The 16,671-nt window shown below is 36.4% G+C and overlaps 2 protein-coding genes across 3 annotated transcripts in view; one reads left to right on the forward strand and one right to left on the reverse strand.

Moving 5' to 3' along the window:
• LOC149025428 (uncharacterized) overlaps positions 1 to 6,083 on the reverse strand; it is a 28,338-nt gene extending 22,255 nt beyond the window's left edge. Inside the window, exons 1-2 of one of the 2 annotated variants that reach the window (XM_089145659.1) lie at positions 5,960 to 6,083; positions 5,702 to 5,874 (exon numbers count right to left, since the gene is read on the reverse strand). The gene's annotated coding sequence lies outside the window, so the exon portion shown is untranslated. Of the gene's footprint in view, positions 1 to 5,701 lie in introns of both variants that reach the window. The other variant, XM_089145658.1, reaches the window with a different exon arrangement.
• A 4,945-nt stretch (positions 6,084 to 11,028) lies between these two features.
• Positions 11,029 to 16,477, forward strand: LOC149025430 (glucan endo-1,3-beta-glucosidase 2-like). Its single transcript, XM_089145661.1, has 4 exons — positions 11,029 to 11,110; positions 13,859 to 15,112; positions 15,276 to 15,303; positions 15,479 to 16,477. The coding sequence occupies exons 1-4, from the start codon at positions 11,041 to 11,043 to the stop codon at positions 15,624 to 15,626; spliced, it is 1,500 nt and encodes a 499-aa protein (XP_089001787.1). The 5' UTR covers positions 11,029 to 11,040; the 3' UTR covers positions 15,627 to 16,477.
• Positions 16,478 to 16,671: the final 194 nt, after the last annotated feature.

Here is a 16,671-nt window from a genome sequence, read left to right on the forward strand (position 1 = left end):
ACAATAGGAGTAGATCCTAATTACTCAACCATTCCAAATGTATGGAACCCTAATTAGTCACTATTGTGTAGCTACCTAGACATGATTTTCATCTATGGTACCTCTAACGCTTATCCATCTTCTTGAACCTGAGTCTTATTAGTGAAGTAGCCAATGTGCATGATGGGTAATTCAAAACTACACTAGGAAACATAAAACACATGCTATCATTTAGGGAAAAACATACCCTAATCAATATGGTTAAAATTAAAGCAATATTGTTTCCTTGATCTTGATGCCTGTCTTTTTTGGATTGTTATATGCATGGTTTATAGAAGGATAAATTTAATTTGGTTTATATGCACTCTTCTCTCCCCTGGTACTCTGATTTCTTCTAGACTTCCCTTTTCTCCTGATTGAACCTCCACCACTTTGTTGTAAACCAAAATTGCCATCTTAAAACTATAATTAAAATCATATCTCTGTCCAAATTGCCAATTGCACACACTATTTAACATTATTTTGTGCCACTATCCCACTGCATTACAGTTCTCCCCAGTCAAGTGGATCTACTAGGCTGCGAAGGAGGTTAAAGGCATATAAATCCTTTTCAAAGATACTTTGTCATCAATTCCTTCCTCTGTTTGTTTTAGGTTCTAATAAAATTAGTATTGGTTTTAGAAGCCTGGTTTTGTCTAATATAAGAGTCTAGGGTTTATGGTGCCTTAGGTTTTCCTTTTGGTCTTCCCATTGTGATTTTGATAATACTTTGATCTTGGCCAAAAAAGATAATACAAAATAGGTGGTACCGTGGTACTATCCTACAACAATGCAATTCTCCCCATCAAGTGGATTACTGGCTTCAAAGGAGGGTAAGCAACACATATCCTTTCTAATGGTGCTGTGTCATCAGGTTCCTTTAGCCACTTTGTTAAGTTTCTAATGAAATTAGTATTCTTTTAGGACATTTATTGTGGGTCTAATCTAACAGTCTTACTGGTGGTGATGTTGCCTGAGGTTTTCTTTTTTCCTTCTCGCCTTGTTTTTTATGTTAATAAAATTGATCCTATCCCTCCACCTTTGGTTGTTCACAGCTTGTGTTCTTTGTTCCAGAGTTGAGTTGGTGAGATGTGGATCTAGATATAGATGCATTCATCACTTCCCTGTGCACTTGACTTGCATTTCTTCATCTACCAACTAAAATCTTCACACACACACACACACACACACACACACACACACACACACACATATATATATATATATATATATATATATATATATATATATATATATATACACTTAAGTCCAAAGCATTCTCTCATTCCAACACCATATGAAGCAATGAATCTTTAGCTCAATTGGTAAAGCACTTGACATGAGCATGTTTCAAAACGATGGTGGTTCAAATCCACCGAGATTCTTTTGATTTGTTATGAGTTTAGATTGTATTCGACAAAACTATAAAATTAATTCCACTTTGCTTAAAGTAAATGGGCATCCTTTGTAGCTAATTAGATGATAATGTCATTTTTGTTATTACCAATACTTGTTAAAAATGAAATCCCATCCAAAACAGATTTTTAAGAATGTGTTTATCAAACTTGTTTTGGTTTTGAAAACGTTTAAAAAATACTTTTGGAACATGTTTATCAAACGCTCAATACTTTATATGGTATTTATTGACCTAGAAAAAGCTTATGATAGAGTTCCTACTTCCTAAAGCATTAATTTGGCAAGTACTAGAGAAAATAAGTGTTGCAAGTAAATATGTAGACATAGTTAAGGATATGTATGATGATTCGGTGACAAGTGTAAAAACAATGGGGGGACAAAATAATAAATTCTCAATTACACTTGGGCTACATCAAGGATCAACTTTAAGTCCATTCTATTTGCACTTGTAATGGATGAATTAACAAAAGACATTCAAGATGAGGTCCCCTAGTGTATGTTTTTTGCCGATGATATTGTGTTGATTGATGAGACTCAAGCGGGGTAATACCAAATTAGAATCATGGAGAGCAGCTTTGGAATCAAGAGGCTTTAAACTAAGTAGAACGAAGACATAATATCTAGTTTGTAACTTTAGTCATGATCAGGCAGACGATGAGGTGGTGGTACTTGACAATAAGAAGATTCCTCAGAGTGATTGTTTTAGGTATCTAAGTTCAATCATAAATAAAATAGGTGATATAAAGGATGATGTTTCCCAAAGAATTAAAATAAGGTGGATGAAGTGGAGAGGTGCATCTGGGATCTTGTGTGATCAGCGTATTCCATTAAAGCTTATAGGAAAATTTTATACGACCATTGTTCGACCAGTTATAATATACGATGCAAAATGTTGGGCTGTTAAAAAGAATCATATAGATAAACTTAGTGTAACAGAAATGAAAATGCTAAGATGGATGAGTGGCAAAACTATGAAGGATAAGATAAGGAATGATCATATTAAAATTGGTTTGGGAGTTGCTCCCATAAGTGATAAGCTTCGAGAAAATCGTTTGAGGTAGCACGGCCACATTCAATGGAGACCTATAAATGCCCCTGTACGGAGAAGTGATATAATCCAAATTGAAAGGATTATAAGAGCTAAGGGTAGACCTAAGATAACCTTAAGAGAAGTGGTGAGAAAGGATATGCATAACTTAAGCTTTGTATCTAGCATGGCCTCAAACAGAACTGATTGGAAGGCAAGAATCCATGTAGCCGACCCCATTTAGTTGGGACAAGGCTTATTGTTGTTGTTGTTATTGTTTATCAAACGCTCAAAATTGTTTAGAAAACATGTCTTAAGCACAAAAATAGAAAAAAATGTTTCCTGCAAAAAACAATGCTTTTGGCATAGAATCATTATCAAATGCATACTAAAAGTGTTTGGAGAAAAAAAATGGTAGACCAAAAGCAATAGAGCTAGTTGTGGTTCTTCAATTTACAGATGCTCCCACTTACCAATTTCCTCTTGCAGTTCATAAAGAATGGTGAAATGCAAGATTCTATTTTATCTCACTCATTTAAGACAATCAATATGCTCGGAAGAGGCACAACTTCTCCTAATATTTTCTTCCTACCCTTAAGCTTGAGTTACACACAAGTCGAAAAGTCCAACTCATGCTGAATGTTTTTAACCTGACTAAAAGTGTTACACTAATTATAAATGTTGAAGAGACCTATCCCGATCTTGTAGCCAAATTTATTCTCATATCTATAAATTCTAAACTTATTATTACCTTTTAATTATGAACTTCTTGATTCAAAATGTTTCATAATACAAAATGTATTCAAAAAATTAATAAATATCCACGTGCATGTGCATGTACACGTGGTATTGTACTAGTATTACCAAAAGAAGGAAAGAGAAAGGGAAGATATACAAAGGAGAGGAAGACACCACAGGTGGAGCCAACCAACTAAGCATCAAGACCCCAAGAAACAACAATGTGTCTTTTCCTAAGGGTGTCCTCAACATGGGGATGGGGAAGAGAATGCAATCTTGAAGAAACATCAAGGTTTAGCTTTCTTTCTTTAAACTTTCCTTGCAAGGTTATGGTATTACACAATCACTAACTTGCATACTTTTAGGGCCCACCCCCGCTCCCTCCCCCCCCAACCCCCCCCCCCCCTTGGGGGGGTGGGCGGCCTTTTTTTTTTTTGTTTCTTCCGCCGGCGTTTAACAACAACTTTCTTTTTCTTTGGGCTGGGGGTCTACAAAACCTCCATGCTATACCTTTCCAAGCCCCAAAAGCACCATCTCCTTTTTCTTCTTCTTCTTTCCCCTCTTCTTTTTTTTTTTTTTCTTTTTTTTTCTCCTCTTCTATAGGTTGTTTATTATTTAATGCTTGTTTTCTAACCTCTTTAATGGAATCATGCACATCTTTGTTGCTATAAAAATATATTTTCTGGGCACAAGGGGCAATTTACCAATTAGTAGACAGGAAAACAATAAAATATATGAGTGAAAGGCAAACTCTAAAATTAAATATTGTCCATAAACCCTTGATGCAGTGGCATTAGACTGGCTTGATAAACATGGTACTTTGGAAACTAAAACCAAGGAGTCTAGCCCATTCTTTTAAGGTTCCTAAACATAAGGTAGCTGGATAGTCTGTTCTTTAGTTAGGGAAATTCTGCTTAATTTCTTTAAATTCCAGGGTCATTATTGTAACTTTTTATTCGTAGGGCAAAATGATAGATCATGAATTTTAGCTAGAGTTAGTCTAACTAAAGCTATTATAGTCAATGTCAGTTTTTAAGTCTATTAGATTGCTTAGCAGTCACTTAATTCTATTAGAAATTCTTTAAAGTGTTAAAAGTTTTCTCGAACAGTCCCTCCTTGTTTTCTTCAAGTTACTGTTCATAGTCCCACCACAAAGTCTCCTCTCTAGTCTCTTTCTCCTCTCCTCCTCTCCCCTTTTCCTTTTTCATTCTATTCACCGTGGTACCTGTGCTTTCCAGATCAGTTGTCTCCACCACAGGCTTGAAAAAGATATTATCTTCTTATCAGCACAATCTTCATGGATCAGTTCAGAATATACTATCTTGAAATTCTTTTTTTGGTATTAATTCTTCTCTCTTTTCCATATCTAATATTAATCAACTCTGTTTTCTGTTTAAACTAGATTGTGTCCCTGAAATTATTTCTGGTTCTAGATTCTTAATTAACTATGCTAATTAAATATGTTTATCATTATTAAGCTCTAGTGTTAGCAGTCTCAAAAAACAGTACATCCTTGGGCTGGTTTGCAGCTGAGATCCATATACTTTTGGATATCAGGCTGCATGACCCCTAAACTACTTAAAACAATTACTTAAGACACTCATTCTAACCAGAGCTTTGACATAACATAAATTACCTAAAAGACAGGGGAATAATTATCTCTTGATAAACAGATTTCTCTCTTCAAAGTAAAATCAATAAAACTTTTCACTGACAAATAAATTCTCTTTCTTCAGTATCATAAGAACCCACTGAGAAAACACAATCATCTTCCCCATTTACTCGCAGAAATGTATCCCAATGCCACATAGGATTTCTACCCATCTACAAAAGTGTGTAGATTACTGAATCCTAAAGAACAAAACTATTAGCAACTTATTGCAATTCTCGCTTGAACAACAAATAGGAAAATATTAAAAAAAAAATCTAGTTAAAATAATGGGGATTTCCTATGCTACACCCAACTCATAAACATCTGACGTTTTTCAAAACCTTGACTAGCGTGTTTTATGGTCTGTACTTCTCCTAAACACCAATACAGATGTTCTTGAAAACCTTCGCCAGCTTGTTTATGGTTTATACTTCTCATTACACACAAAAACTGAGATAGGATATGCATCTGAAAGCCCAACAAAAACCCAATGCAGCCACAGCTCACATGAAAGGTATTCATAAGATGTTCATGAAGAATAAAATCTTGAAATTTTCCGTACTTCTCTTTAGCTTTTACTTTCAACCATATGACTTTTAGCTTTTCTTTTCGATTTTGACAGCCTTGAAAATTTTTCTAAATGATAACTTTTGGGGAGAACCGACACCCATTCTGATTCCAATAATACAAGACTTGCATCTAAGATTGATAAATAAGACTAGACATGCAATAATGTCTGCAAAGATAACAAATTTACAAAATTTCACAAAACATGTCGATGAAAGATCTAAAAAAGATTTAAATTCACCAAAAATTCACGTTTAGAGAACGAAGGAAATAAATGGACTCACATGAACACTTCCAAATTGTATCTAAGCTGCAGAAAATGGAATACGCGCCGTGGATTTCATTCCTCTTACGTTCTCTTACAATAGTGCATTGTCGGTATATACAGATAACTCCACTGGGAGAATTCAATCTTGCCAAGAAGATTCTTCCCGTCTAGGGCTAGCAGAATAAACACCTGAAGAACAACAAATAGGGAGTTTTGTATAGGGTTTCCATCGTCAGAAATACATGACAAAGAGAAGAACGGAATTTAAATTGACCGGAAAGCAGAGAAAACTTGTTTATTGGGAGACTCAAAGAAACGTTCATTCTGCAAGAATTGCTGAGCCTCAGAGGAATGCTTTCTTCTCCGACTGGCGCGTTTCCGCAGAGTTCAAGCACCGGTTTAAGACTGACAGTGAACCCGGCTTGGCCATGCTAGACCCATATTGCCTTTTTTTTTTTTTTTTTTTTTTTTTTTTTACTTTTTGGTACTGGTGCTTTTTTTAATACTGAAAATTTAATACCGTCCGCAAGAGGTCGAACCCATGACCTCTCCACTGAGAAGTATGGATCTTTACCCCTCAACCAACCCTACATTGGCAAATGGCAACCCATATTACCCTTTTTTATCCGCTTGGCGTAATGGTCCATTCAATCTCAACCAATTGGCATCAACATTCTATGTCTCAATGAGTGAGTTCCACTGGACCATACAAGTAGTGATAAGAAGTAAGTACTAAAGAATATGCCAAATGGAAAGATAGCAAAGGGTGTAACAGATCGGATTCGGATCGAATAATGGTAATACTATATCCACATTCTATTATATTTGGACGGATTCAGATAATATCCTATCAATTTTCAAACGAATTCAGTCGGATTCAGATGATAATCGGATAATTATCTTCTTAAGTAGATTCCTCTAAATGGCCATGTATACAGATTGACTATATAAGTTTTTGACTACCAATTGACATCTTTACATTTGTGAGGCTAGGTTTGAAATTTAAAAACTTAATCGAATAATTTTATCGAATGGATAATAATCAGTAAGAAAATAGTATACTATATCCGCATTCTATAAGTAATCGAATGGATTTTGATAGTTCTATACGGATGCGGATGTGAATTCGAGAATGGATATCGGTTATCCATTTACACACATAGATAGAGGCAAGTAGCAATGACCAACGCCTCTTAATAAAGATATTAGGGTTTGATTATCCCTTCTAGTATATATAATATTATTATTTCATCTTCGTGATAATACATGTGATATCCTCATCTCCATTATATATATATATATATATTTGTGAACTGGTAGCTTCTTATATAGGAGATAAGTATTTTATATATACAAGGCCTTTTTCTTTTTCTTTTTTAATCAAGATTTAGGGCTAGTTTTTTGCATATTTACTACATCCTCAAGGGTAGTTTGTTATATATAATTTAGAGCAAATGGCACTGGCACCCCAAAATGGAGATCTTAAAGCACTGACACGCCCAACTTTATGTTTAAAAAAACATAGAGATCCAAAAATTGAATTTTTATTGGCAATTTTATCACTGAAAACTGTTAAATCACTAATTTTTTTTTTCATTTAAAAAAAAAATCCTTATAATAAATAGTGGGTTACCATTTTTCAGTGCCAAATTAGACTAATGTATCCAATGAAAATTTAATTTTGGAGTCTCTGTATTTTTTAAACATAAAGTGGGATATCAGTGCTTTAAGGCCTCTATTTTTGGAGTCCAATGCAATTTGCTCTATAATTTAACTATAGGACAAAGTTTTGCCCTTGGCCTTGAGGAATTTGACCTTTGACCTTCTAGTTGGAAGGGTTGATTTCTTATCAAGTAAGCTACCCCTTAAAGTTCATATGCTAGGCTTCTTGCTCAAAAAAATTTGAACTCTTGACTTCATAATTTAGAATGAAAATCCACCACTTTATTATACCAAAAAAAAAAAAAAATATATATATAATCCACGACCTGATCATAAGGCTCACAAATATTACTTTCATAATATGTTATTGTGTCCATCGTATTGTCCAACACTCGCAGTAGGTGGATTATCATTTATTGTTGTAGAAATTTCGCAAATTCATTAAGGCACTTTATATATATAGGAAAATTGGGGATGGGTTATTACATATGCCGCCAGTAAGGGTTGAACCCACAATCTCTAGGGAGATGTGGGGATGGGATCTTACGCACTATCCTTCCATTGGCTTATAATATACATATGGGATAATTACTATTGCCCCCTTATACTTTGGTTTTATTACTAATCAAACCCCCTTATTTGTGAAATTACTATTGCCCCCCTCAATTCTAAAGGTGTTAAGTGGCTATTAATATCAAATATGAAATGTCTATTTTGCCCTTAAAATTAAGAAGTAAAAAAGATGGCATTACCCTCATTTATAGAAACTATATTGCATGTCAATCATATCCTTAAAATCTTATAATTTATAATTAGTTTTGGATTTGGTGGGACCACATACTTATGATTGTTGAAACTTTCACATTCCACTTAAATTTTTCATAATCACTATGATATAAGATCTAATTGATAGAAAATTTAGTAACATACATAATGGTCAGCATATATTATGTGATATTCAATTTTCAGCTTTGAATTAAATTTGATATTTTTTAATATTTTAGTTTCTATTTAATTACATATTTCATTTATTTAGTGATTTATTTTTAGAGAAAAAAATCATATTTCCTTTATTTGGTGGTTTCTTTTTAAAAAAGAAAAGTGAAATTAAAGTTAATTTTTTCCTATAAGGGTAGTATTATAACTTGAAAAAAGAGAAAATAAGTAAAAAGATATTTGCAAGGTTATTTTTGGGATTTTGAACAAATATATAGATGCCACATCATCGGTAAACTAATGAAACTTAACGGTAGGGGGCATTAGTAATTGCTAACAAAATTAAATGTTGGAATAGTAATTTTAAAAAGGATGATGAAACCAGTAGTAATAAAATCATTGTATTGGGGATGAAGGGATGCATTATCCCTATAAATATACTTAGTGTGTTGGAAAATATAGCAGATGGACATGGTTATTTCACTTTGTCCTTGTAAGATTTGAGGCACAAATAAGATCGATCCCGTTATATATTGTGGTTGTACTTTATTCTTAGGATTTTTGGGTTTGCCTATTGATGCTTCAAAAAACCATTCAACCTTTAGATTATTGAAAAATGGCTGCAAAATCAAGTTAGACGTGGCCCAACCATACGGTCGGGTGCCCACCTCCAAAAGCTGAGTTAGTAATTAGAGCATCATAGAGCTCTAACTAATTGTAGAGCTTAATTGAATAATCGATAATGGAAGGAAACGAATCAGATACCTCTGTTGTGTATGAACCTATCATTTATATATGGTTTACCTCTTGTTCTCATTCATTGGATTTGTTTATCATGCTCTTTCGTAGCCATTCAATCATAGGGTTTTACCCCTCTTTCAGAGATAATGGTAGTTACTTTATTTGGCACGATTGCTCATCTCATATTGGTGTTAATTACCTTCTGAAACACGATCATCCATCCCAAATCTTAAGGGATCATGCCACCTTCTATAACTGTTTAAGTCTCTCTTCTCGTTATCAGATGGTTCGATCGTCGAGCCAGTCCCGACTAGGGTCATCAGTTCGATCATATGTGAACTTGGTCCGGTCTTATTTTCTACTCATCATCTATATTCTAGCCATAAAGACCTTGTCTATAAGATATATGACACATGGGTCAAATTTCACTCTTAGGTGTTGGACCTAGTTCACATCTTGTACTAACCTTTGATTAACTCTATATTTTCTTTCTAACGTTCTCAATGAACGATGCTCATTTTATTTAGCCATAATCAGAGAAAAATAGAAAGGTTGTGGTATCCATAAGAGGTCCATGCTTGTAGCCAATAAGTCCCAAGCCACTTGGCATTTTGTTGGTCTTGCATTAGAGGAAGTCTTGGATAATGGAACCATAAGAAGACGGATTCCAAATCCTCTCCATCCAAAAGAGTTGTGCATTCATTTTTTCACACTTGTAGTTGGGCGTGGTATACTGACAAGCTCAATTGGGAGAGTGAGAGAATAAAGAGTCCGGATCCTCACCTCGTCGGGGGAGCACAGACTGCTCCCCGACGGCTTTCCAACCACACAAATATGTGGGGTCCACAGGTGAAAAACACTTTTTGAGAAAGAAAAAAAAACTTAAAATTTTCACTTGTGGGCCCCACGTGTTTGTGTGGTTGGGAAGCCGTCCAGGAGCAATCTGTGCTCTCCCGACGGGGTGAGGATCCGGACTCGAGAATAAAGGGCTCAACTTCAGTGTTGCGCAATTAATGCACAACATTGTACAAGAAACAGTTGAGTAAATTTTTCAAAAAATGTACGATCAATATCGAAATCTCGACAAAGATTGATGCAGGTGTTGCACATTAATTTAGCCAGTATCCCCGAAAATTTTGAGAATGAATGGATGAAAGATGGCCAATTGGGCAGACAGGATCTGCATAAAGAAGAGGCGACGGGTGTGACTGGAGCTGTGGTGACAACGCTAGTACTTTCTCGAGTCTACAGACTCCAGACTCTAGAGTTTCACCGAGAACGAATCAAGTAGAGCGCTTGTTCTGAGGTATTCCCCAACAAAAACGAAAAAAAACGAAAGGTTGAAACTTGAAACAACCGAAAGGACAACTTTAATAAACCATAAATAGTCCGGAATATGACCGTTGAATCAGGCTGTTTGCCACGTCATCTCTGTTAAAGCGGATTCCTTTACAGCCATGATGGGTTCGCAAGTCATTACGGTTGAAGGAGTACTATGGTTCCATACACCTTCGTGTCTCTTAACACTTGGATTGGAATAAATGGTCTCTGCTGATTGGACTGAAGTAGTACGAATTGTATTATTCTAATCCAACGGCAATAACAGAGGTATAGTGTATCGTAGGTTTTGGCTATTCCTACGCCATCGGTTTCAGTGTCTGCAAATTTCTCTGCTGATCTGCTTCTCCATAGCTAGTACTGGTTGACGAGGACGGTGGGGAAATGATAGCCGTCGGATGCATGACAGACATCACGTGATTTATGGAACAAAGTCAGTCCCCATAACTCCTAGTAAAACCCCACTAACAGCTATTTTGAGTTTTGTTTGATTCTCCTTCTCCTTCTCTTTAAGGAAGAATCCTCTTTTCCCCCTTTCAGTTCAAGTCTTCTTTCGCCTATCTTCTCTGCCCACTGTTGCTCTCTATCTCCCGATTGTTCCTACATTTTTTTTTGGGTTTTCTTCTCTCAGGTTGTCAGTGTAGTGTTGTTTGAAAGATTTCGGTTGTGCATTGAAGAATGATCTCCATGGCTCTGCTTCTTCTTTTGCTCCTGGCAGTCTCTGTCTCAGTTGTAACAGCTGACCAAGGTGCGTCATTTTACCCCGTCTGCTCCTAGTTTTCTCCATTTTTAGTATACTTCCCGTGTTGGTCTTATCTCTTGTTTTCATGGGTTTCCTTCTGGGGTGGATTTTGATATGTCCAACTCAAAGATTTGAGTTGCTTCTGGAGATTTCATCTGTATCATTTCTTGGGTCATCGAGATTTTAAGCTGGTTTGGAGGCAAAAGGGTTTTAATCTGCATTTCTGCTCTCTTTTGTTGAGTCTGCAACAAAAGCTAAATGTTGTTCCTCCATTTAAGATGCTCTCCGTTTGAGTTCATGATTTGTGGGCTTCAACTGTTATGGGAGTACAGTTGAGAAAGGGAAAATAGGCCTCTGTTGAAATACCATACTTTCAGTACTTACTGGGAGTGAAGATAGAGGCTAGTGGATTAAGGTTCTACTATCCCAAATTTGATCTCTATTCTTGACTTGTTTTGCTCACCATAGCAGGAAAATCTGCACCAAAACGCAAGTGAAATCTCCTATCCTTTCTTTCAATGGAAAACAACCATCTTGCTTTTGTTTTAGTTTCTAAAAGTATATAACCACAGTTCTTTTCTTTTGGGTTTTCCACAGTGCATGAATTAATGATTTTTGTACTGTTCTCAATAGAGATCATTGATAACATCAAAAGATCAGAACTTTAATACGCTATATGTTCCCTACCAGACCTTCCATCCGGTGTACCGGGTTATGGGCATGGTTTCAGTAACAACAATCGATGCATTGCATGCTCATATCCCAATTCCCAAACTGTTCATGGATGGTATCTAAATCTAGGATACTACATTTCTTTAACAGTTTTAAGTTTCCTAGGTTGTCTAAAAAAGCTTAAAATATTATTTAACAGTCAAGAGCTCTACTTCTCTTCCTTCTATTACGGTCCCTCTCGATGTTTTAAAAGTCTTGTTTGGTAGGTAATGTCACTCATATTCCTCTTGAAACCTCAATCTTCAGAAAGGAAGCACGTTATGTTACTTTAATGCCCACAAATCTAGATATAAGCTATATTTTATACATGGAAAGAATTATATTATTCTTTTCAAGCACTTTCCTTTAAGTTTTGAACCAAGCACCTGGTAAAGTAAACGAGAAATTATATGAATGACATAGTTAACAGAACAGAAAGCACTTTCCTTTAAGTTTTGAACTAAGCACCTGGTAAAATAAACGAAAAATTATATGAATGACATAGTTTACAGAACAGAATCAATAAAGGCATGGACCCAGTCATGATCTTGATTCCGAGCTGAATAAATTTTGTGTAATTTTATGTTCCATATTCCAAAGATCCTCCGATTTGTCGTACTATGACCCCATCATCTCCCTAATGTTATTCACAGCTGGCATGGGCTATTTGTATATTATATCATTTCAATACTTTTCTGAATAGAGGAATGAAGTAGATGTTTGCAGGTGTTGAAGAGATATGGATTGTTGACTGAAAGAGGACCATGATAATGAAAATCTAATATGCAGATTAATTTCTTTCTTTCTTTCTTTCTTTTTTTTTTTTTTTTTTTTTTTTTTTTTTTTGGGGGGGGGGGGGTAGCCTGTTTTAATGCTTGTTATGCAAAACGTAACCTATGGAAGACAATAAAGAAATTTCAGGTCAGAATAACACTCCTGGTTGACGAAGGCGTTATTCCCTTAGAAGTCCCGTCTAATGATATTGAGGGAAAGGAATCTCTTCACCATGCATGTAGAGAAACTTGGCTTGATGTGGTTCAGAAGATTGTATTTTTTGGGGGCCATGTAATGAATGTTGGTGGTGATAAACTTCCCTAGAAAGGTAGGAAGGGCACCTTTGGATAAACTTGCCTACTAATCCTTTTATACAAGCAACTATTATAAATTTGTACTTGGACATACTATATTAAAGGTGGACCTTTAATACAAATGACAGACTCATCTGGTGAAGGTAAGAAGAACCATGAAGGTCTAAGAAAAAATCTTCAATTTTCAAGTGTTCTTGTCATGGGTAATAGGTAAGGGAAGCCTGGAATGCTTCAGGGGTGCCTTGTGATCCTTCTTCAACTTTTTTATTGTGTGAATCTGTGATTTCTCTGAATAGCTTCATGCAGTGCAGCAAAAGGTGATTTCCTTCAAATAGGCATACATTCTAGCATCAAAGATCTTCCAAGGTGGGCATGAGTGATAAACCAATGAAACCCTTAGAAGTTTCCAGAAGGATAATCTTTGTGCAATATATCAAGGGCATTGTGTTTGGAAATCTTTCTTAAAGTGTCTCTTCTTTCCATCATAGTTAATGGGAAAGAAAATGATGCTTTTATCCAAAGATGATTTACCTTGGTCAATTTTCATAAGCAGGAGAAGTATTGGGGGGGGGGGTGTATTTCATTAATTACAACTTTACAAGTAATAAACCTCTTATTTGTATTAGTACACCTTAAATAACTTCTTTGGCCATGTGAGTGATCAAATCACCACACAGTAGAACTCTTTGAAAAAAAGGTAGGTCAGTGTTGAATAGTATAATCCAAAATCTAAATATAAAAAATAATGGCTGGAACTGTTGTTGCATTAACCTGGTTAAAAATAACTTGGGCAAATGGTAGTTGTGAAGTTCTGATGGTTTCCATTGCCATGGGCATCTCTGATGATATGGTGCATAGATTTATGTTTTTTTTTCCAAGTCTATGTCTGTTATCTACAATTTGTGTTATTCAGGGATAGAAACTGGTATCTGATATGCTTTTCTCTGATGTGCAGGTGCATTTATTGGTGTAAACATCGGTCAAGAGCTCTCTGACATGCCTAATCCAACTCAGGTGGTTGCCCTTTTGAAAGCCCAGCAAATTAGACATGTCCGGCTCAATGATGCTGACCGTGCTATGCTTGTTGCACTCGCTAACACTGGCATTCATGTGACAATCTCTGTTCCAAACAACGAGCTCCTTGGGGTGGGTCAGTCCAATGCTACTGCTGCCAATTGGGTGGCACTGAATGTTGTCGCACATGTACCTGCCACCAATATCACGGCCATTGCAGTTGGGTCTGAGGTCTTTACAACAATTCCAAATGCAGCACCTATCCTTGTAAATGCCATCAGGTTTATCCACTCTGCTCTTGTTGCATCCAACCTTGATGATCAGATAAAGGTGTCGACACCATTGCCATCCTCCATCATTTTAGACTCCTTTCCACCATCACAAGCCTTCTTCAATAGCTCCTTGAACCCAATCATGGTCCCCTTTCTTAAGTTCTTGCAATCCACAGGATCATACCTAATGCTCAATGTCTATCCTTACTATGATTACATGCAATCAAATGGAGTAATACAATTGGATTATGCACTTTTCCGCCCTCTTCCTCCTACCAAAGAAGCCGTGGATGCAAACACACTCCTTCACTACGCAAATGTTTTTGATGCTGTGGTTGATGCAGCATACTTTGCCATGGCATTCCTTAACTTCACCAACATCCCCATTGTTGTCACTGAGTCAGGCTGGCCTTCCAAGGGTGATGACAATGAGCCAGATGCTACTATTGATAATGCCAACACATTTAATAGTAACCTAATCCGACATGTGCTGAACAATACCGGGACACCCAAGCACCCTGGAATTGCTATTAGCACCTACATCTACGAACTCTACAATGAGGACATGAAACCTGGGCCACTTTCTGAGAAGAATTGGGGCCTTTTTGATGCCAACGGTGTTCCTGTTTATATCTTGCACCTATCGGATTCTGGAATGATGCTAGCCAATGATACTACAAACCAGACATATTGCACTGCAAGGGATGGTGCTGATCCAAAGATGCTTCAAGCTGCACTGGACTGGGCATGTGGGCCTGGTAAGGTGGATTGCTCAGCTCTAAAGCAAGGACAGCCATGTTATGAACCAGACAATGTGGCTTCTCATGCAAGCTATGCTTTTGATGCATATTATCATAAGAAGGGAATGGATGCTGGGACATGTTACTTCAATGGTGTGGCTGCAATTACAACAACAAACCCAAGTAAGAAGTCGTACCATGCTTACTGCTACAATATGTGCATTTGATGCAGTATTTGCAGTGATAGCATTTTTGCCTGTTCTTCTGTCTGCTTTTTGTTGGCTTCACTTCCTTGAGTGGGCCATTTTCATGACCTACAACTGATGCTATGGTTCCAACTTTGCAGGTCATGGTTCCTGCATATTTCCTGGGAGGTATAATATATGACTTTAGATTTATTTATATGGGATTTTATATTTTTTGTCTCCGAAAAAAGAGCAATTTTCCTTCTGGTCATCTTCTAAATTTTGATGGCTGAAACTCATTTTTTCCAACTTCTACCTGAGACTGATCCTGTTACATTTTCTGTTGTGTGCAAAATGGTGGCAGGAATGGCACGTTCTTAAATGGCACAATACTTGCACCTTCATCAAACTCCACGGCCTCAAGTGCTACTTCATTAAATTTCTATAATGGCGGCAATGTCAGAAGTTCTATGATCATTGGAATTGTCCTTTGGAGTGCAGTTTTCTTGTGAAAAGGTGGTATGTAGCTTTCTATCTCCTTGGGTAACTGATACTTGAGTTGGAAATATGGATACTCTCAGAGGAATTTTATCCCATTACCCAGCGAACCCTGTAGCATACCCAATTTTGTTTCTCCAGTGGAGAAGAGAAGGGAGCACAGTGAGGTTATCTAAATTCTATGGCAAGCTACCACTTCATTTAGTTGTACAGAGAAACCAAGTAAATTATTTGGGATATTGGTGCATGTGCTCATTTAACTGGACTTCGACTTGAGTTTGTATTCTTTGATTAGATTTAGGAATGATGAATGGTCCATTTGATATATACTTTCTATTCAACTTCTTGGCTTGCTGGATTAACTTGACATGAACTTTGTGAGATGCACAAAAATTGGCCATGATTTTTCTGGTCAAGAAGGTCTGGTTGCTGGGGACTCATTGCTTGAACTTACAACTTGATTTACCTGAACTGTTTCCTGATTCATTGTTTCATTTTCATTTATTCCATCAAGTACTGAATGAATCAAATAAACAAAAAACCACAATGTAGTAGGAATCAATTCAAGTTCACGAGATTAGCTATGATAAGGTTGCCATGTTGAAGATTAATGTTGTAAATTAATGAAAAACCGAATCCACCAAAAATATCTCATAATGTACCAAATCAACAGGCTCCTAATTTAGTGGCTGATTTCATTCACACAGAGATGAACACTTGGAATGTTAATCAGGGAATGGTGGCCTCTGGACTGTGCTCAACGGATTGAAAATATGCCCTTTTACCCTTGGCACCAAAAAAGCGTTCATATGTCTGGATGCCTAATTGCCTACTTCTTGGGACTCCTTTTTTGGTGGCATTTGCTTATAGACCATCTTTTGCAAGGAAATAAATCCCAAGTACCAAAATTACACTCTTTATGGAAAGTACTACTACCTAAGAAGCTTCCAACCGCCGATCTCTTACAGTGTGTTTGGTAATGTTTTTAGCGTTCTTTTGTTCTTTGGGAACAGAAGAACGGGTTTTAAGGCTTTTGGTAAAACTGTTCATTATTTTGTT

This window comes from Hakea prostrata, chromosome 2 (genome assembly GCF_041222555.1).
Source record: "Hakea prostrata isolate BN-2017 chromosome 2, UWA_Hpros_2, whole genome shotgun sequence".
NCBI classification, from domain to species: domain Eukaryota; kingdom Viridiplantae; phylum Streptophyta; class Magnoliopsida; order Proteales; family Proteaceae; genus Hakea; species Hakea prostrata.

What these genes read in the sequence shown, in the direction of transcription:
- LOC149025430 (XM_089145661.1), top strand. Translation starts at nt 11,041, where the DNA reads ATGATCTCCATGGCTCTGCTTCTTCTTTTGCTCCTGGCAGTCTCTGTC. An exon ending in AGTTGTAACAGCTGACCAAG is followed by an intron (nt 11,111 to 13,858) that starts GTGCGTCATTTT and finishes TCTGATGTGCAG; the next exon opens with GTGCATTTATTGGTGTAAAC. An exon ending in AATTACAACAACAAACCCAA is followed by an intron (nt 15,113 to 15,275) that starts GTAAGAAGTCGT and finishes CCAACTTTGCAG; the next exon opens with GTCATGGTTCCTGCATATTT.